This window comes from Cucurbita pepo, chromosome 8 (assembly GCF_057944985.1).
Source record: "Cucurbita pepo subsp. pepo isolate OVF chromosome 8, ASM5794498v1, whole genome shotgun sequence".
Taxonomy (NCBI): Eukaryota; Viridiplantae; Streptophyta; class Magnoliopsida; order Cucurbitales; family Cucurbitaceae; genus Cucurbita; species Cucurbita pepo.
In genome coordinates, this window is record NC_141805.1 from 1,545,148 (window position 1) to 1,567,727 (window position 22,580).

A 22,580-nucleotide genomic window follows, 5' to 3' on the forward strand; every position below is an offset into this window, starting at 1 on the left:
TACTTATTTAATCCTTCTCCAACTCTCTCTTTGTGCAATCCTTTTAATAATCCATTTCCAACACATTAATTAATTAATTAAATTACAAGTTACACCCAAACATGCAATTAAAGATCTCCGACATGAACCGAGTAGCCTTTTAGTCTTCGTCTCTACTTCTGTTCCTACTTCTTATTTCAATTACCCTCTCATATTACAATATAGTTTTTCGGGTGTGCGAGCGAGGACGTTGGGTCTCCAAGGGGATTGGATTGTAAGATCTCACATCGGTTGGAGAGGAAAACGAAGCATTCCTTACAAATGTGTGAAAATCGACGAGTTTTAAAAGCGTTAAGAGGAAGACCTAAAGAAGACAATATCTATTAGCTTGGGCTTGAGATGTTACAAATGACAGTCATGATGTTGGGGTCCACAAGGGGGTGAATTGTGAGATCCCATATCGATTAGGTGTGCCGGCGCGGATACTGGGTCCCCAAGAAAAGGTGAATTATGAGATCCCACGTCGGTTGGAGAGGGTAACGAAAAATTTCTTACAAGGGTGCGAAAACTTTTTCCTAAGAGACGTTTTAAAAATTGTGAGGTTAACAACGATATAAAATAACTTAAAACAGACAATATCTGTTAGTGATAGGCTTGCACTGTTACATCAAATTTCAACACAACATGAGACAGAGTCAAGGTCGTGGATAATTTCTATCTCCAATCCTATTTAACTAACAGGGAAAAATCTCTTCTCACCCGAACAAAAGTAGATTAGTGTAGGTTAAATAAACATCTCTTCCGACCCAGGGCGGAAAAAGGAAGGACAGAACATTGTGAGAACCCATATCGATTAGGTTTGTCATCGCGGATACTAGGTCCCCAAGAAGGGTGAATTATGAGATCCCCAAGAAGGGTGAATTTCTTACAAGAGTGTGGAAGTTTTTTCCTAACAGACGCGTTTTAAAAATTGTGAGGTTGACGGGAATATGAAACAAACCAAAGCAGACAATATCTGTTAGTAACGGGCTTTGAGACAGAGTGAGGATGTCGACAGAGTCAAAGTCATGGATAATTTCTATCTCCAATCCCATTTAACTTATAGGTCACTCGAACAAAAGTAGATTAGTATAGGTTGAATCAACATCTCTACCGACCCAAAATATTAGGGCAAGGCGGAAAAAGGAAGGACAGAGCCGTACAGATTGAGGGATGCAAGTAGATGTGTGTCAGTGTGAAACAAGAATCAATAGGTCTCGAGTTAGGGTACTGCAACCATCTGGACTAATCCAACTTTTAAACGCAATATTAAGTGGCCCTATCTGTCTCAGCGTGTGGGACGCCAGATAGGGATGTGAGGGATGTAAAAATGATAGCGGGGAATTAAAGGGCACATGCATTATACCCATCCTTTCTAACAACAACGACCAAAAGTGCAACTTGGAGTACGGTGCCCTTACACACCACATGCCCTTTCCTCTCACCGAGGTGGAGCTCCTTCTGCCTTTCAATACCCTACCCCCTCCCACAACGCTCACCCGCGCGCACATCCACTCCCGCTCCATCCCTATCGATGTCTACACATCTATGTATAGCGATATTAATATAGCTGTCTGTAATTACGTACGTAAAAGTTAATATCTTCTTTTGTTTTCTGGGTTCCGTTCGAGAATGATGGTCGTATGTCCACGTACTAGTCGTACCTACCATTTCTTTTTTTGGGGTCAATATCAATAGGGTCGTACATTCGAGGATCAACGTAATCCGAGGTTGGATTTTTTATTTTTACCCTTTTTTTTTAATTAAAACATAAATGGAAGAAAATATTAATAGTAGATTTATCTTATTATATAAAACAAAACTATCGTCAAATATGATAAATATAAATTTGTGTGTATGTATGACTAAGTGAATGATGTAAACCGTTGGATAAAGATACTCGATATCGATTGATATAACATATATTATATTACGAAAAAATTGTTAAATTGTAAATTTTATCCGAAAATTTTGAGAAAATTATAATTTGATCCCTATATTTTGATAAAATTCTATAATTGGATAGAATTATAACCTTCTAAACTATAAAAACTATTTAATTTCTCGCATTTTTTAGTTACCGAAATTGAAACCTATTTTGAAATTGACAACGAACACAATAATTCATTTCAAAAAAAAATTTAAAGATAGGGATAAGATTGGTTTCAAAATTAGAAAAAGAAAATGGTCTCCTCTTAAAAATATGTCACAATCACTGTTTAAATATGCAAAGCTCCAAGTAGCTAATTTCTAACCAAAAAAACCCTTTGCTAACTTTTTCTCTTCAATCGGGTGCGATTGCTACTCTGGGTCGCGTCACGATCTTATAATGGAAGTTTTTCGACTTTCTTAAGATAGTGCAGAAGGTCTTTAGGGTCAGTTCGCATCCCCCAACTCAACATCGAAGTGGTCTTGTGCACGACCATCATCTTGTTAGGTCTGAGCTGGCTGCGGTTACAGAATTAGACTCCTTCCCCTTCCTAACTAGTAATAAGATCGCTCCAAAATTGACGACGTTTGTTCTCTTTGATACCGTCTGTCTTGACGCTCTCCCCCTTTAATCATTTTGTAAAAAGGCGAACTTTGGCTAACTAGAAAGCAAACTCACTCTAGGTTGTGACAACTTCCTACTACGGATAAGTATATAAGAAATTAAAATGCTTCGTAACGAAGGTTTCTAGATCCACTTGTGTATGGTCAAAGCACGTGTCGAATTTGATTTGATTATAAAAAACCATATATTAAATTTATGACCTAAGAAATATGTGACGTTTTTGATGAATTATATGATGAACCAAAGTTTATATTATTAATTAAAAGAAGGAAATTGATGCATGCAATTTGTTACGTAAAATAATTAAAATAGAAATATATTTAACCAAAAAAAAAAAAAAAAGCAGCTGGGGGATGCCACGTAGAAAGGCAAACCAAGAAAACGATGTCGTTTAGCTTAAAAAAACTCCATTACCCCGAAAGTTTCCGTCAATTGCAATCCCACCCAAAGCCAATTTTATTTGACCTAATCAACAGGGGGAGCGTGGAGCCAATAAGAATGCTCCACGTGTATAATAATTCATAAGGGAAAAAGCTTGAGAGGCATGATATGAAAAAAAGGAGTTGCTTTGATTTGGTGTTGGATATTTTTTAGAATTAATTGACAAAAAAAATTTAAAAAGTTTGGATTTTTTCTTTTCCTCTTCTTTTTGTTCTTGAGTTTTTGTTTTGCTTGGTTGTTAAGTATTTCGTATGACGTTCGGTTCAAACCATTAAAAAAGTGAGTTCCATTACTTAATTTCTTTTTATGATTCAACGTACGGTTAAATCCATGTTGCCTTAGATATAGACTATTATTTGAATTGAAGAAGAAAGGATCGAGAATGTTATTTTGTGAAATTCTATGTCAGTTGGAGAGGTAAACGAATAGGATGTGGAAACCTCTCTCCAACGTACTCGTTTTTAGGGGGAAACCCAGAAAAAAAAAAAAAAAAAAAAAAAAAAAAAAAAAAAAAAAAAAAAGCCTGAGAACAATATCTACTCGAGAACTTGTCTTGAACATAATTAGAAATCTTTGATCAAACTCAAAAATATGGGGTGAGAGAGGAGAGAAAAACACGTGCCCCACTCCTTCATTCGGAAGGGGAGAGACGTGACTCAGTACTTTCCACTGGGCGAGAGGTGTAGCTACTTGCTCATTAATCACGGTGTTTAGCTAACTTGCACTAATAGACCCTTGTTGTAATGGGAATTAGACACCCATTTGTTTATTGTAACATTTTTTGTGTATACTATTATGATTTTAAGTGATCCTATTTTGTGTCGTGTGTCAGGAAGCATAGCTCCTCTTTTCATTCCAAATTCAAGAGTACGACCGATACGGTAGATTGATCTATGTACCTCTCTTATTACTTTCTTATATTTCTCGGATATAATTGGATCCCAATAACCACTCGGACACTCGAAAATTGAAGTTGTAAGAATTGAATAGGTCAAAAAGATTGTGGAAAGGGATGATGGATGGTGTGGTAGCTTTCTAAAAGAATCCAGAAAGCTTTATTTTATTTATAATCTTTTTGTGCCTGCCAAGAAATCTTTGAAGACTGCATACCAAATAATGATGATAATGATAATATGAATCTGAAGATGAAATTTTGCAGTAGATTCGCTTGTAATTTTCTCGGGAAACAAACGGAATTTCTCAAGATTTTCACGATCTTGCCGCAGGGCACTCGTGGGCCCACCCCTCCGCTAACAACATATTAATAATTAAAATCTCATGAAATTTAAATATCAAATATTTACATGTCATAATAACATTGACTTTGGTTATAAAAGTCAATTATTGTTAATGTGTATTGCATGATGAAGGTCCCACATCGACTAATTTAGAGAATAATGGTGGTTTTATAATCAAAGAATACTCCTTCTATTGGTATGAGGCCTTTTGGAGAAGCCTCCATGAGAGCTTAGTCTCAAATTAGACAATATTCCTAGATTTATAAAAATGGAAAATTCCATAAATTAGGGGTGATTTATGCAATAAAATAGTAATTATTATTATTATTATTATTTGTACGAAACAAAATATTTGACCCAAAATTAGGAGTAGTGATATTTCTTTCCTTTTTAGATTTTGTAATCATCCCCAATTTCAAAGGAAGATGTCGAGAAGTGGCTGTCACGTCACCTTTTTTGTTTTTTTCTATGGGCAAATTATTTATGCTTCTCAAAAATAATTTTTTTTTTTATTTTTTTAATTGTTGATTGTGGTCTAGGCTAATTACATGTATAACCTTTTCTAACTGAAAATTGTAAAACAATATAATTTTATTTATTAATATATCACTATAAATATTTTATTATTCTTTTTTTATAAAAAAAAAAACATTATCCATTAACTTGTATTGCCCACTGGGCCCATGGGCTTATTTTGGCTGTGGAATAGTGAATCGGAAAGCCCAAAAGTATAATGGGCCGTCGTGTAATTTACTGGGCTTTGTAAGCTTGGGATAGGTGGAGTCTGTATAGCCCAACTGCGCCCATGTGCTTATTGGAGGCCCATGGGCTTATTTTATTATTCTTAAAAAAACATTATCCATTAACTTGTATTGCCCAACTCGGCCCATGGGCTTATTTTGGGTGTGTAATAGTGAATCGGAAAGCCCAAAAATATAATGGGCCGTCGTGTAATTTACTGGGCTTTGTAAGCTTGGGATAGGTGGAGTCTGTATAGCCCATCTGGGCCCATGGGCTTATTGGAGGCACTTGGAAGAGACGACTTCGAAGCTCAGATTGAAGCTGAGTTTGTCAATGGAAGCTTTCCATCGGAAAAAGAAGAAGAAGAGGAAATTCGAGAATGAAATTGAAGGGGAGAGGAGGAGATCGATTTCAAAACCTAGAGTGACCATTGCGGTATCCGGTTCCATAATCGACAACGCTCAATCCCTCGAGACTGCCAGTAGAGTATGCATTTTCTCCCTTATAGGCGAGTGTTTTTCGAGTTTCTCCCCCTTTCCCCTGTCCCTTGGAAGATTGTCATTTGTTATGTTTTCTCTTTGAATGATTTGATATCTTTGGTTCGAAGTTTGTGTTGATTTTTCTGCTCTCTTGATTCATTTTCGCCACGTTCAAATGAAGTGATGTGATTGACATTGGCATAACTTTTCTTTCTTCTAATGTTGTATGAACTTCTTCATAGTTGGCTGGTCAAATTGCTCGTTCGGCAACCATATTCCGAATTGACGAGGTCTCCATCTTCCTCATTTCTTTACTTGAAATTTTCTAGGACAGTCATTGGCTTCATTGGAATTATTCAACTCAGGAAGATAGTTTTTGCACGTATCAGGTAGTGGTATTCGACAGTGGAAAGGAGTTCGGTGACTGACTCGGATGTTGCGGCAGCGAACAATTCTGATGAGGAGCAAAGTGGCGCTGCTTTTCTTATAAGATCTTGTAGTATCTTGAGACTCCACAATACTTGAGAAAAGCTCTTTTCCCAAAGCACAACAATCTAAGTCCTAAGGTTTGTGGTCCGACCTTAAATTGATTGGTTGCTTTAATCAACAAGAAGTAACATTTCCTGTTTTTCCTCTGATCTTCTTTTCATTGTAAATTTGTTGTAGGGGATGTTGCCACCGCTTGATGCTCCTCACCATTTGCGCAAGCATGAATGGGGTCCATATATCGAGAAGGTAAATGTTAGAAGTTTCTACTAAATTCTGTCATATAATGAGGCTGAATTCTCATATAATCTGCACGTGAATCAGATGCTTGTGTTTTAAAGAAGACTGGGAACATGTTAGTTCTATGAATCAATTCAGTTCAGCGTCCAGTTCAAGAACATCACTTTTTTGGCCCTTTTTCTTCCAAACAGTTTTAGCCATATCCGCTTTCGTGATTTCTCTTTGTGACAGCATTATTAGGAAATTATTGTTTGCAAAAACTCTGCCGAGGAATGAAGAAGCCAAATTCTAGTGTCTGCTTGATTTCTTGGTTTCCTGCCAGCAGTCATTTCCAGCTACCATAAGCTTTGTCCATCTCTTTCTCCTACAAATTTTTCTTCTTGGTATAGCATCAAGAAAGGTTCCCAGTGCCCAAGCTGAATTTTTTTGGTCGACAGTGTTGCATGATGCTCTAGTTGACTATATATCCCTAAGCTTCTTTTCCTCCTACGCTTCCTTCCTTTTTCTCAATGCCTAAGCTTCTTTTTTTTTTTTTTTTTTTTTTTTTTTTTTTTTTTTTTCCTTTCTTAGTCTATTGAATATTTAATTATGTGTATCTTTTTGACTATATCTTTGGAGGACTTCTGCTTCGTTATGTTGACATCCTTGGCTACTGTGTTTCTTCTCGTGCACATTACAATTTAGACCTTATTTTGTCATGTTAAACTTAGGTGTTACCCTCACACTCAAAGAAACCTTATTTTGTCATGTTAAACTTAGGTGTTACCCTCACACTCAAAGAAAGAGCTCCGGATGCTAGAGTAACACCAGTTGATGTTGGTCTGAGTAAGGTGAGGACATAAGTTATTTTAGTATTCGAACGGAAACAAAGTTGTCAAATTAGATTTCAGCAGATTAGATTTGAATGTTCAACTTCAGACCATGATTGTTAGAAACTGCAAAATTCATGAGCTCTCCTGGAGTCGGTTTCCCACATGGCTTGATTCATGATTGTTAGCGCCCATGGTTCATTTTTTATTGTAACAAAAGGCTTAAAAAGATAGTACGTCCTGCCCCTCAGTGTTGTAATTTTAATTGTCATGGAAATTTGGGCCGCTTTAATTCATGTTTTGTGTGATTTTCTAGGCCTTCTGAATATGGACAAGATTAAAATACACATCAAATATTGTATTTGGGAGATCTAATGTGTTTTTTCTCATCAAATATAGTATATTTGTTCATTGCTACTATAATATCTCAAAAACGTTAGAACAAACGTAATTGTCTCTTTTACTCCATTGGCCACCATGAAGCATTCATATGGGAATTTAATTGGTACCTAAATTCTGATGTGCATACTTTGTAATTTACACAGGCTGTACATGTCAAAATGAAATGGAAAATAGAAAAGCTTGCTCATGTTGTGCAGGAAGTGGTGGCAAAAGGACACTCAAAGTCGAAATGAAATGGAAAGTGAAGAAGAATACGCAAGGATGAAAAATTGAGACAAGGGTACCGTGATGCAGCACAGAGATGGAGACGACAAAATGTAAGAAATGGAAAAGAACATAACTATCTGCTTTATTTTAACAAGTTTTATGGTAACTTGAAGTACAGGTAATAGAACATCCACTCCAATCAATATAAACAAACTTTCCAAGCTAATCTCCACTGAATTGGGAGGAAGATCCATCCTTCATCCATTCCTCTGAAAAAGGGAGGCAATGAAAACAAGGGATATAGAGATGCGGTTCATGGCAAAAGTTCCTGTCATCAGTGGTCTACACGAACACAGCACAATGCCTAAGCAAAGACCAAATAAAACCTACGGCTACAGACCATCTAGTACGTACCATGCTGGTTGCTTAAATTAGATAAAAGTCCCAAACTAAAACAACAGATTCCTCTCTTCAAACACTAAAGTTTAAGAGACAAATCTTGCAAATGGCCTAAACCAACCTCTAGTTCTCTTGATCAACTTCAAGGTTCTTTAGTTTTGATCCCAATTCATCCTCATCGTTCTCGTCTGCTACGGGATCCTTGTCCTCATCCTCGTCCTCGTCCTCGTCCTCATTGCCATCTACCCCCTCAGGATCATTTTCATCCAAGGGCCCAAGCATATCCGGATGTTTCTTGAAAATATCTTTCACCTCATCAATGCCTTCATCAGAAATGAAATTTCCATTGATGTTCAGCAGCACGAAACCAGGCTTGTGAACCATGGTCTGAGCTAAAACCCGAGCCCCTGCCCGCCTTATTAAGTTAGTACTCATATCAACTTCTTTTATTTTGATGTGACCTTCTAGTGCCTTACTGATCAGGATAGTTCCTTCATCCTTCAGTTCATTCTCGGCCAGATTCAAGCTGGTAAGATGGGATTTTTGAGCTATGCAAGCAGCTAATACAGAAGCAGCTTCAGTTGTTATGTCATTACCAGCCATTTCCAAGACTTCTAGTGCAGGAGCTGTGTCCTTTAGTGCATTAGCTATGGCAATTGCACCTTCATCTTCCAAGTTCAGGTAGCTCAAATACAACTCCTTGAGATCTACATGGTATGCAAGGGACTTACTCAGAGAAAATCCACCTTCCACTCCGAGCATGTTGTCTCGAAGATCAAGTTTCTTCAAGTTGGTACAAGTCTCGAGTGCTATACATAAGGCAACTCCCCCTTCTGAGTCTATCCTTGAAGAGGAGCAGCGGAAATCTTCCAACAGAGGAGAACGCTTCACGATTTCAGCGATGGCGAGAGCACCTTCATCGCCTGTCATGTTATTATGAAATTGAAGGACTCTAAGCTTATCCGTTGAAGGAATCAACTCGGACACTGCCTGAGCAGCTTCCTTGGAAATGCCATCATTCATCAAGTATAGCTCCTCTAAACAAGTCTGTGATTTCAGGAGAGAGCCAAAAGCTCTAACACCTTTCTCACCTAAGGCGTTGTTTGAGAGGTTCAGAGACCTCAAAACGCTGCCTCCTAAAGCATCTGAGAACAATTTCATGACTTCTAGAGCTTCTGACTCTGTTCTTCCTGCAATAAAATCAGAGAGGTCCACTTCTTTTAACTGATCCTTGAGGGATACAAGAATGGGCTCAGTAACACGAGCTGCTTCTAAACCAAAGCTTCGGTTGCTAAAACATATCTTGGTATAAGAATTCCCTGGCTCTTTCAAAGGCTTTAGTAGTTCTTCAGCTTCCTCCACCTCAATAAACTCCCGTCGACCTTTCGAGATGTCGAAAAAGGTTTCACGTGGAGCACTAGTGATATCAGATCCAACCTCCTCCTTGTCTGCCTCGACTCTAGGACCCCTCTTAAGAACCTCGAGAAGAAGCCTGCTACACTCCTTGGCATAAAGTTGCACAGCAGCACTTCCATCACCATCAGGGTGGTTTTCATAGTTCTGATTAGCTGTAGCAAAAGCAATGTCTTCAATTCTCTTCGACTCATCTGTGGCCTCTTCCTGACTAAGAGTACCATACTTTTGGGTGAAAAAGGATTTGCTGGTAAGGTTAGATGTCATCCGTTCCACAAGCATATTCCGGGTATTGTCACTAGGAGGCCACAATTTGATCGACAATGGTCTACATTCCAAATTTGTGTTTGCAAAGTCCATTGTCAGAAGTGCTCAAATCCAGCCACCTACAGTGAATAGAATAGAAATAAACATAACAGAAGTGTCCAGTTCTTAAGAAAATCATAGTCACTAGATAATAGAGACAAGTTAGGACACACAAGCCATGAGCCAAAAAAATCCATAGTATCCAAACATATTACAATATCAGCAAAGAAACAGAGCTGAAACTTATTTCCAAGCTCCACCATGCACTCATCCAACCATTCTTGTAGTCCAATAAGAAGTAGAAACAAAAAGGATACAGATTGGAAGAAGAATTCCATATCCAGCTCTGCCTAAAACTTTTCCCTTCTGAACTATCTCTGTATTAACCTAAACAACAGAGGGTAGTCCACCAACAAGATAGAGTGACAAGAAAAAAACATTACCAGAAGCCGATAAGTGTCAAACACACTTGAAAACGAAATGTTTTACTCTTGTACAATCAGAGACATCAGGGAACAAACAAAGCCCATTTTTCTTAAAATTAACCCCAGAAGATAAAAACACCAATTAGCAACAACTATTATGGATCTAACACAAAACAAAGCTTCGAACACTTGTAAACGAAGTTCGGAAGAAAATGGAGGCAAACCCACAAACGCAAACAAGCAACAAAAGGAGGGAATGAAGAAAACCCTGTAATGAAAAGCAAACAGAGCAACAAGACAAGAGAAAAAAGTGTTGTTCACCTCCTGGAGATGAATGGAGGATGTGAGCGAGTGACTGAAGAAGACGAGAGAAGAGGATAGAAGGAAAAAATCTAAACTAGAAGAGAGAGAAAGTTAAAAAGGGAAACATGGAAATGGTAAAATAGTGATTATAATTGTTGGGGCGAAGGCCAATGGTGGGGGTTTCGAGGAGGGCTAGCGTTTGCGTCCAATTGGCGGAAGCCTAACAGAGAAGTTTTTGCAAATTTGAAGTTTCAGGCAGAGGATGGCCCCTTCCGCCAGGTTTCCATTTTTGCAAAGTCGCTTTCAAAGCCTCGACTTTCAGCTCTTTTTCTTTTTAATCTTCTAAAAATATACTCTCTCTTTATTATGGGAGAAGGGAGAAGGAAAAAATATGATTCCTAAGCATTTAAAGTGTCCCGGCGAGATCTAAAGTCGGTTAGAGAGGGAACGAAACATGTTTTATAAGGTGTTGAAACCTCTCCCTAACCTATGCGTTTTAAATCTTTGAGTGAAGTCCGAAAGGGAAGACTTGAATAAGACAATATCTACTAACGGTGAGCTTGAGCTATTACAAATAGTATAAGAGTCAGACACCGAGCGATGTGCCAACGAAGACACTAGATCCCCAAGGAGATGGATTGTAAGATCGATCGGAGATTTTTTAACAAAATTATGAGTTTCTAGCACTTTAAATTATGCATTTCAATCATAACTCACACTTATATTTAAATAATTTACAACCGATAAGAAAATGATATTTTGATAGATAAAATTTGGATGAGATTTGAGTATCAATAATTTTCATAATCATTTAACACACGAGGTCAAGACATGTCACATCAAAGCATAAATAAAATTGCTTTAAGGTAAACATTTATACATAGTTTTGATTTATTAAATGAATGTGTAGTACTTTAAAGAAATAGTTTGAAGTATTTTTGGAATTATTAAAAGCAGTGTCATTTATACATAGAAAAAAAAAAGGCAATCATATGGAAATGGGCCCATGGTGCTCCAAGGAAAGATATAAATTATGGTTAAAATAAAGAAAATAATGTAGGAATCACATGAAATTTAATCTGACAAATGAAATTGTAATATGCATTCCATAGTTTTATTTAAAGTAAAATTACTAACAAAACCACACTTAAAGTAAATCAATTAAAAAGTTAATAAAACGGGCTTTGATCTTAATTACCTAATTGCAGTAAAAGTAATAAATAAATAAATAACATAACAAAATCAAAATTATTTCAAAAGATTAACCCACAGTCCAAAAAAAACCTGTTGAACCCCTGAAATTGATATAACCGGTGGTCAAATTTACAGTGTTCTCCAATTGAATTGTGTCTTCACAAGAGCTTAGTCATTTGGGAAGATACATCAATTCATAAAATAAATGCAATGCGTTTCAAGGATATAAGGTCGATGTGAGGAATGAGGTCATTCTATCTAGCAATGCTATTACTAAAGACTTTATACAAAAGATCAAAACCCTAAACTCATTAGAAGAAAAAAGAAAAGCCAAAGGATCATGAGCCATCAAACAAATTAACTAATTCGAACCTCATTCTAGCTCGCTCGGTTGCAGCAACCAAATCTACCACTATCTGTACATCCTGTTTTTTTAGTTAGAGATGATGAATGAATGCACGGTCCAGCCATCTACAACCGTGAGCCAGGGAGGTTAGGCTTGGTCAGGGCTTTTGCAAAATAGTTGCGGATCTCGGGAAGTATGCGCTGAATTAGATGAGAGTGCCTGCAAATATTGGAATGAAGAATTGGCTTAGAAAAGGCAGGAGAAACCATATTTTTCTATCCATGGCCTCTTTAGGTGTATCTCCAAATGATCCATACGAGTTTAACTTACAACTTGCTTTAATAATCTTATGTAGGGGCTTCTGATACTGATATTCTCCATTTAAAGCCACTGGCACGATCTAAATCTAACAGTTTTAGCTTCCAAGTTTGTTACCAAAATTGAGGAACTTGAAATGAAGTTTTTTAAGGGCTTGTTTGAAGGTTTATAGGTTTTAAAATTGTGTTTGTTTTCTCATCATTTATCTAGGATATGTTTAGAAAATAATTGAATTCTTACCCAAATTCTAAAAACAACAAATTTTTTAAACTACTTTCTTCTAGCTTTCAAAACTGGCTTAGCTTTGAAAAATACATGTAAAAAGTAAAGAACAAAACATGGAACTCCAAGGTGAAAATATATTTCAAGGCTTAATTTTCAAAAGCTAAATGGTTATCAATCTAGACCTAAGTGGATAATTTGATACTTTGTGAACATATGCTTCAACAAGGATTTACAAGTTTCTTTTAAAGGCAGAAAAACTCAAAAAGTTTATTCAAGCAGGCAAAGGAGGAAGGACCGGAAAAGGTTGGGAGGCACATACCCTGGCATTGCGCTGAGTTTATCAAATTGTTCCAAGATAAAAAGGATGCACGTGTGCCTCAAAGATATGGCATTAAAGGCTTCTGAAAGTTCGTACATGCTTGCAACGTTTTCCAATGATATATCCTGGAAGAAGTTTAAAATTAACATATATCATATACATATATGACAGCCTGAGTTACGGGAATAATTGAATGAGAAATATCAGAAACCAAAATTAAAAATTCTTAGCTCACCTGTGCAATGGTATATTCGCACAATCGTTTAAGTCCCTCCAAGAGATACTGATCGGCAGCTCTCAGGAGATCTTGTGCAATATCCAATGAAACATCCACAGATCCAGTGTAAACAAATCTGTAATGATAACTTAAATTCAGTTAATTAACATAATACCACTTGCATTCATATTCTGATAACTTTTGGAAGTCGAACTTTTTTACCTCATCATTAGCTCAAAAACTTCCCATCTAATATTTGGAATTTCTATATCCTTTGCATCCTTTTCCTGAAATAATATTAAACCCAATCAGTGAAATTGTGCATTCTGAAGACTATTGTTCCAAGAAATTTCCAGTTTGATTAATATAAGTATAAACATGCTAAAGGATGATAAATATTAAAGGCATTACATTGTTCTAAGTGAACTATATGATCGGGGAAACTTGCAACATGCAGGAGCCATTATGACAGGTGAGACAAAACTACCACTCGCACTTGAAAGCATAGTCGCAAAGTTAACTAGAAACAAGGATGACAGAAATAGTTTAGAAAATATTGATATGCTCACCCGATAGCCACCATCAAACATTGCACGGAATGCATCTGAAGAAGCAAGCAAGCAAATTCTGTGGGCATGGAAGCGTCTTCCTGCAAATGTCAAATGGAAAAGGCATAAGCTGAATGAAGTCATTAGAAAAGCAATGGATCATAAGTTGTTTAAAACATGAGGAAAAACAATAAAGACCTTCAACAAGAAAAGTCACATCAGACAATGTAGAATTGTTCACATACTGCTCCCCAAGGTAAACCTGCATGACATGTCAGAATTTTAGTAATTAAGGGCATGGGATTCAGGTAAAAAACTTGAAGTAGAGAACAAATACTCCCAGAAACTGGAACAGATTTCCGAGGGATTCGTATATTTAGCCACTAAATCAAAGGCTCAAGGACCCATACCCATTAACTTTCTCTATTTCACAAAGCCAGGTTTTCATTCTCAAGCCAATGTGTAAAATATTTTTTCAATGACGTATGTCAGAAGGGTAATAAATCTACAAACATCCTACCTGTGGTGTTGGAGATGGCGGAGCGGCATCTACAGGAGCAAGGGTCATGGCTTTATTTGCCAGCTTGTACAGAGCAACAGCACCATCAAGCTGCTGCTTGAGACTTGAAGAACCAAGCAGGCCAAGAAGCAACTCCAGACCTGCAAAATGCAAATGCGGTTGTTCTACAATAAAATTTCCATTAAGAAAACAAATTTATCCCCAACTGCACCCTCAAAGGGGAAAGACTTAATGAGATTCTAAGAATATGACATGCCATTATTATCGATAAATATGGTCCTCTGATCATCGGGTGAACAAAGATGAGCAAGAGCAAGAGACACTCGTCTTTGCACAGCCTTCTCAGCTACACGCATTAGATGTAACAAGTGATTCAAGACCTAAGCAAGGAAAAGAATGTGATTAACATTTGGAAAGCATCCATATTGACAATTGAACAGACTAAAACATCAGACATGCCAAAATCCCAAAACAAAATCAGGAAAGTCACAGCTCACCCTTCCATGTATTTTCTCCTCCAATCTCTTGACTGTCTTTGCTACACAATCTTTTGTTGCCTGAAACAAAATTGCCAATATATTTAAGTCTGACACTTGACAAAGCAAGAAAGTCAGTAACCACCACTATTGGATGGAAACTGTGGATAACCTCCAATAATACGTGCAAGATCAGAAGAGGTTGGGGGGGGGGGGGGGGGGGGGGGGGGGGGGGGGGGGGGTTGTTATTGAACTGTTCCAACTAGATAGATAAGGAAGGTTAAGTTACTTGCACTATAAATTCTCCATCTTGCAACTTCTGAACTCCTCCCACCCTAATAAAGTCAGATACATTATCCTACAGAAGGAAATAAACAATTAAAGTTTACATTAAATTATGATCACAATAGTTCAGTAAGGCGGTAGGATTTACCAAGCAATTCATGTTCAAGTTTATATCAAGATTGAAGGTAACATACCTCATTATCCGCAAGACCATAAAGAGCAAATGCTGCATTATGTTGCAAAGAACCATTTTTCGAATCGAGAAGCTTCAGTAATGGCATTAGACCACCGTTATGAGCAATACCCGCTTGATTATGAGTTTCCTGAAAATAAAAAATTCTTCTCAGTTTCAGCTAAGAAATTCACGAGACCTTGTCATTCATTCCTAAGAACCCGGGGGGAAAATGAATCAACCAAGTGGCGAAGAATAATGCTTTAAGAAAGCAGTATGAAGATTTATGAAATTTAATGTCGGGTAAAAGATAGGTTGTCTATACAAAAAGTAATAAAAAAATTTAAGTTATAAACTTGGAAATAGTACACCAGGTATGATTTTGAACGGAAGAAATGGAATGTAGTACCTGTGCCAATCTACCCAATGCAAAAGCTGACATTTCTCGTAGCTGTACATCAGGTGATTGAAGCATCTCAATTAAGGGTCGAACAGCACCCCTCTGTACAATGTGAATCTGAAAATGTTCAATGTGTTCAGTAAGAAAGTTATAAAAACAAGTATACATAACAGAAATTGACTGGTGAGGATATCTTTTGTAATAAAAAGAAAATATTTAAGGAAATAATATACCATAAATATATCACTCTTATTCAAACTTGTTACCCTGAAATAATAAATCGTCAATTTTTATTTACCTTACAATCTGAATCAGTTGCCGCAAATTGTCCAAGTAATAAAGCTGCCTCCCTTTGGCTCTCAGAGCAGCAAGAACTAAAACAATAGAGAAATGATTAACATGTTTCAGACTAATGGAGATCAACTTTTTCTTCACGGCATAACTAGTTATGATTGACAGAGCTACAACGGAATATAGATATCATGAGAAGATAGGCACTAGACATTTACTGAATCATATACAAAATATGTGACAAGATTCGTGAAGTTACACGTAATGAAGCAGTAAAAAATAAAAGATGTGACAAGAATTCTGAAGTTTACAATACCTGAGTAATCCAATAACAGGTTGCAAAGCTCCAGCATGGAGAACTTCTCTCTTTATATTTGGGGATGAGTGCACCAGATTTCCAATAACACCAACCTAAAATCCACAAAATCCATATTTTACAGAATGCAAACTGAATATATCAGTTTACTAATAAGCATAAAATATCCATGTTTATGACATGGAAAACACCCTACCGCTTCGTAATGAATAGCAGCATCCTCTGACCGAAGCATCAAAATGAGCGTAGGGAGAGCATTGCACTCAACGATCTGCCAGGTAGTAAAGATAATATATGAGATGCATATTAAACCTACGGTTGAACATCAAATTCACAGACCAATTACCTGGTTTTTGTTCTCATCATTCTTAAAGGCCAGTGTTCGTAATGCCCCAGCAGCAGCTCTTTGTACCTTTGTGTCCGTAAATTCAAGCAATTCAACAAGAGGAGGAATTCCACCTTCCATCCTGAATGTTTAAATCCTCATCAAGAATGGGTTTCAATGACAATTGTAAAACTTAGAAGTTAGACAACTGACTAAGCATACCTAACCCGTGTTTTAATGCAACTATTCTCATGGGCAAGATTTGTAATAGCATCTGCAGCTCTACGAATAACACTATTTACAGCTCGAGAAGAACCTTCCTTGTGTCTCTTCAATAGCTCAACAAGGTGTGACAAAGCACCAATGTCAACAACCAGTTGCTGATGCTCTGGCTGTTTAGAGAGGATAAAAAGAAGAAACGGATCAGAAATCATTAGAAGAAATGCATAGAGCATTGGGACTGAGATGAGGTGATAACTTATACATGCATGCTAAAATACGTTTTTCTTAAACTTAGATGCAAATGTCAAACAAAAGCCTGAGAAGGGATTACGCATCAGCAACAACTGTAGACAAGCAATCCCGTTGAAAGATTGCATTTATTCTGGCAACACCTTAGACTAAATGAACAAGAATAGGATTGTTTATGCCAAAATTTCAGGTCCAAAATGTTGTTCAACGCTACTAAGTTAAGGACAGAAAATCTAGGCCAGTATCTTTTCTTTGACTGAAAGAACGCGTACAAAGAAGTCATACACACTGTCGAGATGATAATAGGAAAACATGTATCCAAATAGAGCAGAATGAATTTGACCTTTACAGCCAGTAGTCCAAGCGCAAAAGCACTTCCTTTCTCAACCTCGTGTTCAAATGGCTTAAGACTGCGATCACCTTCAACAGTAGGCGGTGCTTGTAAATGCTTAACTAAAGCCGGCACTGCTCCACCTTCCACAATCACGTTCACTACCTCTTCTGGCAACAACCCCAACAAAACACAAGAATTCCAATCAATTAACAAAAACACACAAAAAAAAAAAAAAGAAGAAGAAAATCCAAAGAACCATCCAGAACATGATCAACCACTAGAAACTCCAACTACCGAAAGAGACGAATAGGCATAAGAACACGACAAGATCGGAAGGGCGTTCCGGTAAATTAAAATAAATATGTACATGAGTGTACCGTTTTTAGCAAGCTCCGCAAGAACATGAGTAGCTCGCTTAGCAGCAGCTCGATCGGATTCCTTCCATGAAAAAGTGGAATTGAGAATTTCAACTTGAGCACTGACCTCGCTGAGTAACGCTCGCTTGGCATCCCCAGTAGGAACAGAGATCCCCCGTTCTTCCTCAAATTCCTCCTCCAGTTTCCGCTTGTGGCCTTTCCTCTCTGGAAGATTCTGATCTACGCGCTTCGGAAGCTCCATAAACAAACAACCAGAGGAGCTTGGAATAACGAGACGTGGAAGAGAGTGATCCCAATAACCAAATCTGGGGACTTGATCAAAAGGCGAGTGAAAGGAGAAGAGAGAGAGAGAGGAGGTTAGAGGGTAATTTAGTAAATTCACACTGTAAATATTTTCAGATTTCCCTCTTCTTTTATCTTTGCCTCCCATAATTTCTTCACAGTTTTCCGTTCTGTCTCGCATTTAATCAAAACCGGCCGAAAACTTCCCCCGCTCTGGGCCGAAATGCTAACGTGCGCTCCCGCCCAAAAATTACTATAAAGGTAAACCGCTCAAAGAAAGTAACTAACGTGCGCTCTGTCTAAGCTGGCCCACGAAATTTTAGTGGGCCCAAATGAATCCACTTTAGTCAACAGTGGAGGCCCATCTTGTTGCGACATGCTAATGGGCCTTGTATTTAAATAATTATTTTATTGTACAATCTCAGAAAACGATTAAACGGGCTGGGCCTTGGCGGCCCATGAAGAATCGGCCCACATTGTGTGACAGCGACTCGCAGTCAACGCCGGAAAAACAGTAGAGAAAAAATGGAGCAGCGTAATGGCATGTGAGCTGTCGCTTAGTCTTTAATGGAACGTCGTTTTAATCGACATGTCGGAGGTCCAATCTTACCGACTGGTCGTGCCGCTTCAGTCCCACAGCTGCTCCACATCACCAACCACCGCCCCGCTTCCCTTCCTATTAAACAAATGCCCTAACTTGTGGACGAAAAAACCATATACTAAATCAAAAAAAATACCTTTTTAGTTTAACTTTAAATTAAGTCACGCATACTAAATTATTATTATTTAAATAAATTTGAGACCGGTTAGACAAATCGAACTCTCCACAATGGTATGATATTTTCCACTATAAACTCTCATAGTTTTGCTTTTGGCTCCCCTAAAAGGTCTAAAACTCTCATGGTTTTGCTTTGAGCTGCCCCAATACCTCACATGGAGAGAGTATTATTTGTTTATAAACTCATGATCATTTTCTATATTAGCTAAGACCAACCGTATATATACTCATTTTAAAATTTATTGAGATGTCCCACCTTAAATCATTTTCTTATTTTTGACTTTTTTTTATTCCAATATATATATATATATATATATATATATATATATATATATATATATATATATATATATATATTTTTTTTTTTTTTTTTTTTTTTTTTTTTTTTTGACAAATTGGTCGAGTGTATAAATTATTGGGTCTTTATTTATTTTAATTTTTATTTTTAAATGTCAATTTGTGACAAATTATGTCTTTTATTTTCAACCATACAGTACAATAAAAATAGAAAATGTCATCAAATGAGTTCCAAAAGTCTTACCTACCTTTTTCATGTACCAAATTGTAGGCAAGTCTTGTTGATGTAGAAATTAATTTATTATTATTTTCTCGCAAGAAAATATCTATGCAATTCTATTATGTATTGAGTATATTGTTTTCTTGATGAAAATTTAATAATTGGTTATCGAAGCTGATGTGAGAATTCAACCACATATCTACATCGATTATGAGCCAAGACATTTGATTGTGTTGTCGAGGAACTCACGAGACAGAATACTCATGTAAGAGTGGTGTTGTGTTTCAACACGTTCTAATATTTAAATTAATACATAAATTAAAGTAAAATTGATATTAAGTCGAGTTTGTTAGGAATCATGACTCTCCCCTTAATCGAGGCTCAATTCATTTCTCTGGAGCCCTCGAACAAAGTACACCATGTGTTCGACAATTTAGTCACTTTTGACTACACCATAAAGACTCACAACCAAATTTTGAGGATTCTATTGATATGGCTAAGTTTCGGGCATTACTCTGATACTACGTTAAGAATCACGACTCTCCGGTATGATATTGTCCACTTTGAGCATAAGCTCCATGGCTCTACTTTGGGCTCTCCAAAAAGCCTCGTACCAATGAAGATAGTATTCCTCACTTATAAACTCATGATCTTCCACTAAATTAACCAAGGTAGGACTCACCCCAATAATCTTCAAGAGAGTTAAGGTAGCTCATGTAACCCTCTCGATGAAACAAATCATTTATATTTTTACCTTCATTAACTCGACCGCACCCAACCCGATAAGAAGATTATTTATTTATTTATTTATTTATTTGGGTGACGTATGGAAATTAGGGGTTGAATATATAATTTAAAGATGGATAATTAATGAATGGGCCAACAACCATAGCTGTTGCTTCACCATTTTAAAATAATTTGAATGAGCTGATTGAAACCCCGCTAGGTTCGCTGCAATTTCCTCCTTCGCCTGTTCATGATTTATCCTGCTCACTCTACTTCGATTCCGCACCGACATCCCAAAGTCAACTCAAAGTCAGCACATTTTACGGTCCAGATCGCGCTCATACCCACCACCTCTGGTCCCATTCCCATGTTATCGCCACTCCCCTCCAAACAACACTCCGCTATATATATATATATAATTAAAAAATATATAAATTTATTCGACCCAATTCCCTCCCGTTTTGCATGTGGCGTTTGCTTGAGAGGTGAGTAGTAATTATTAAATATCATTTTCAATTTTCCACTTTTAAAATTAATTTTATAATTACTTTCATAATTTTAAATCTACCACATTTGTTTAATTATTCTATTTTGTTATACATATTCTTAAAGTTTTCCGTCTTAAAAATAAATCGATCAAATTTTATTAGGACGTGACAAATGATTGATATATAATTTGATCGACAAATTTGGAGTTTCTTGCAAATATAAACAAAATACATCCAAAAAGTGCAAGCGTGAAGATCCTGATACAACATTAATATTACACAATTTTGTCATATAATTAATGCATTCAATATATATTTTCATATTTGTGAAATAAATTAAACTATACTCAAATTCATATATACCCAATAGGGTTGATCGGATATTTCTTCCGATCGCCTGAAAAACACTCTTATCGACTCGAAAATACGGTGAGAAATTGGTGGTGTTTTTATCGGGAGGATTCAGCACGAGGAGGGTTCGTCGGGGTTGATGGTGTCTTTGGTTTGGATTAGTGAGTTCTTGCAATGGGCAATGGCGCCTTGGATTGCACTGTGGAGTTCTTCCATAGACGACATGTCGGCGGAGTATGACGATCCGTAGCCACTGACAGAGCTCAAGCTCTGTACGCCTCCTCGCCGGAGAACGCCGGAGTGACTCGGTGATGACCGGGTCGACGATGGACAACTCGGTAGGAAGCTGCTTCTTCCACGTGGATACCTGGGTCAAAATCAAATTTGTTCTTCTTAAATTTTAAATTTTAAAATTTTGAAAAGTTATTATGTTTTTATTAAAATTTCTGGTTGGGTTTGATTTATAATTACAATTTTACCTCAAGTTCCCGGAAAATGAGAGTGAAAATCTGCCGCTCTCCTCTGTTTTGCCGGCATTTAACGAGCTATCTTTCGCCGATTCCGCCGTATGGGCCGCCGCCGTTGCGGAGTGGCAAGATTTGGACCCAATTTTGAGTTGGACTTTTCTGAAGCACTTCTTGATTACTTCCTTAGCGGTAGATCCAATCCCTTTGACACGTGGCGGCCTGGATTCCCCACCATGAGTACTACTACTACCAGTGTTGTTCTTCGGCTCCTTCCTGAAAACGGACGAGAATCTCGCAAACGAAAACTGCTTGCACTTTTTGTCGTGACGCTGTCGGGTTCTGAGATTAAGATCTGCGTCGTCGGAGGTGGGGCGGTTGGGGTCGTTTTGGGAGGAGGAGCGGGAGTGGTCGGTGGAGGAGCTGCCGGTGGAGTCGCGGGAGGTGGTGGTGGTGGAGTCGGCGGAGGAGGAAGTGCTGGAGGAGGGGAGGAGGGTGGGAACGAGGGAGTTCCGGCGGGAGTGGAGAGGCAGAAGGTGACCGTTGCAGAAGAGTTCGTCGGCGGGGCAAAGGGCGGTGGAGGATTTCCGGGGGGAGATGGAGACGGTGAATTCGAAATCGGAGGAGGAGGAGGAAGAGAAGGAATTTTTGGGTGACGGCGAGATTACGGTGGCGGTGGATTTGATTATTGGATCTATGGGTTTCTCGATCATCTTCATCGGGAGAGAAAAAATGGGTGGAATTTGGATGGAAACGTTCATTGGTTATAAAAATTTATAATGGTGTTCGGAGCTCGACAAGTGTACATGTTTATGTCCCATGGGAGAGAAGCCAGTTTTAACTCTCTTAAACTTCTCGATCGATGTGAGCTTAGACAAAACGCCACTCGCCTCTGGCTTTTGAGACGGTTAGCTTTGACCCGTTACTTATAGCAGTCGACAGGCATGTTATCAGCTTAACACCTTTAGTCTTATGTATGGTCGTTGACCCGTATAGATTCTATGCTATTGTAAAAAAACGTTTTGTTTCTTTCTCTGACCGATGTTAGGACTTCACAATCTATTACGTGTTCATATTCATAACTCTGACATAAACCCATAATTGCTATGGAGTTTACCATTCTTATGTTATCGTTCGCATTATTTATTTGGATCGAGTATATAAATTGTGTGACCCGACACTTACTTGCCTTAATTATTTCAGATCTAGAACGAGAGAATAATATTACTTTCTTCATTTTATATGTGGATGAATGTCCACGATGGAAAAACTAGCTGTGGTGATGACTGTTGTGTGCTGAAAGCGGAATAAATGTACTCACAACACCAAATAACAGAATTACACAAGGAGACACCAAAATATTTACGTGGTTTAGAGAG

The 22,580-nt window shown here is 37.6% G+C and overlaps 3 protein-coding genes and 1 pseudogene across 7 annotated transcripts; 1 reads left to right on the plus strand and 3 right to left on the minus strand.

Annotated features, from left to right (window-relative positions):
- Positions 1-5,261: 5,261 nt before the first annotated feature.
- On the plus strand, positions 5,262-7,841 carry LOC111800046 (uncharacterized; annotated as a pseudogene). The gene is made up of 6 exons (XR_015422154.1): positions 5,262-5,478; positions 5,714-5,761; positions 5,861-6,037; positions 6,138-6,206; positions 6,957-7,027; positions 7,606-7,841. The product of XR_015422154.1 is annotated as an uncharacterized LOC111800046 (transcript).
- LOC111799940 (RAN GTPase-activating protein 2) lies at positions 7,740-10,823 on the minus strand. Of its 4 annotated transcripts, none has more exons than XM_023683470.2 (2): positions 10,480-10,823; positions 7,740-9,813 (listed from the first exon to the last, which is right to left on the minus strand). In XM_023683470.2, the coding sequence occupies exon 2, from the start codon at positions 9,785-9,787 to the stop codon at positions 8,138-8,140; it is 1,650 nt and encodes a 549-aa protein (XP_023539238.2). In that variant the 5' UTR covers positions 9,788-9,813; positions 10,480-10,823; the 3' UTR covers positions 7,740-8,137. The 4 variants fall into 4 exon arrangements, with proteins under 4 accessions (XP_023539238.2, XP_023539242.2, XP_023539239.2 ...); XM_023683474.2 differs by lacking the exon at positions 10,480-10,823 and adding an exon at positions 10,426-10,442; XM_023683471.2 differs by lacking the exon at positions 10,480-10,823 and adding an exon at positions 10,177-10,193.
- A 914-nt stretch (positions 10,824-11,737) lies between these two features.
- LOC111799942 (ARM REPEAT PROTEIN INTERACTING WITH ABF2) lies at positions 11,738-17,990 on the minus strand. The gene is made up of 19 exons (XM_023683476.2): positions 17,596-17,990; positions 17,228-17,385; positions 16,636-16,805; positions 16,435-16,555; positions 16,285-16,359; positions 16,089-16,183; positions 15,780-15,855; positions 15,491-15,598; positions 15,104-15,232; positions 14,914-14,982; positions 14,646-14,705; positions 14,405-14,528; positions 14,149-14,288; positions 13,827-13,890; positions 13,650-13,729; positions 13,303-13,367; positions 13,099-13,216; positions 12,864-12,988; positions 11,738-12,220 (listed from the first exon to the last, which is right to left on the minus strand). Exons 1-19 carry the CDS (start codon positions 17,834-17,836, stop codon positions 12,127-12,129), a joined length of 2,112 nt encoding a protein of 703 aa, XP_023539244.2. The 5' UTR covers positions 17,837-17,990; the 3' UTR covers positions 11,738-12,126.
- A 2,374-nt stretch (positions 17,991-20,364) lies between these two features.
- On the minus strand, positions 20,365-22,246 carry LOC111799944 (putative membrane-associated kinase regulator 1). Its single transcript, XM_023683478.2, has 2 exons — positions 21,217-22,246; positions 20,365-21,104 (listed from the first exon to the last, which is right to left on the minus strand). Exons 1-2 carry the CDS (start codon positions 21,960-21,962, stop codon positions 20,849-20,851), a joined length of 1,002 nt encoding a protein of 333 aa, XP_023539246.2. The 5' UTR covers positions 21,963-22,246; the 3' UTR covers positions 20,365-20,848.
- Between the last annotated feature and the right edge of the window lie 334 nt (positions 22,247-22,580).

Excerpts from the sequence above, each read along its gene's own strand:
- LOC111799940 (XM_023683470.2), bottom strand. The coding sequence starts at position 9,787 with ATGGACTTTGCAAACACAAATTTGGAATGTAGACCATTGTCGATCAAA.
- LOC111799942 (XM_023683476.2), bottom strand. The coding sequence starts at position 17,836 with ATGGAGCTTCCGAAGCGCGTAGATCAGAATCTTCCAGAGAGGAAAGGC. Across the intron at positions 16,184-16,284 it reads CTGCTATTCATTACGAAGCG|GTTGGTGTTATTGGAAATCT; the intron begins GTAGGGTGTTTT and ends TGTGGATTTTAG. Across the intron at positions 12,989-13,098 it reads GCGAATATACCATTGCACAG|GATATATCATTGGAAAACGT; the intron begins GTGAGCTAAGAA and ends AACTTCTTCCAG.
- LOC111799944 (XM_023683478.2), bottom strand. The coding sequence starts at position 21,962 with ATGAACGTTTCCATCCAAATTCCACCCATTTTTTCTCTCCCGATGAAG. Across the intron at positions 21,105-21,216 it reads TCATTTTCCGGGAACTTGAG|GTATCCACGTGGAAGAAGCA; the intron begins GTAAAATTGTAA and ends ATTTTGACCCAG.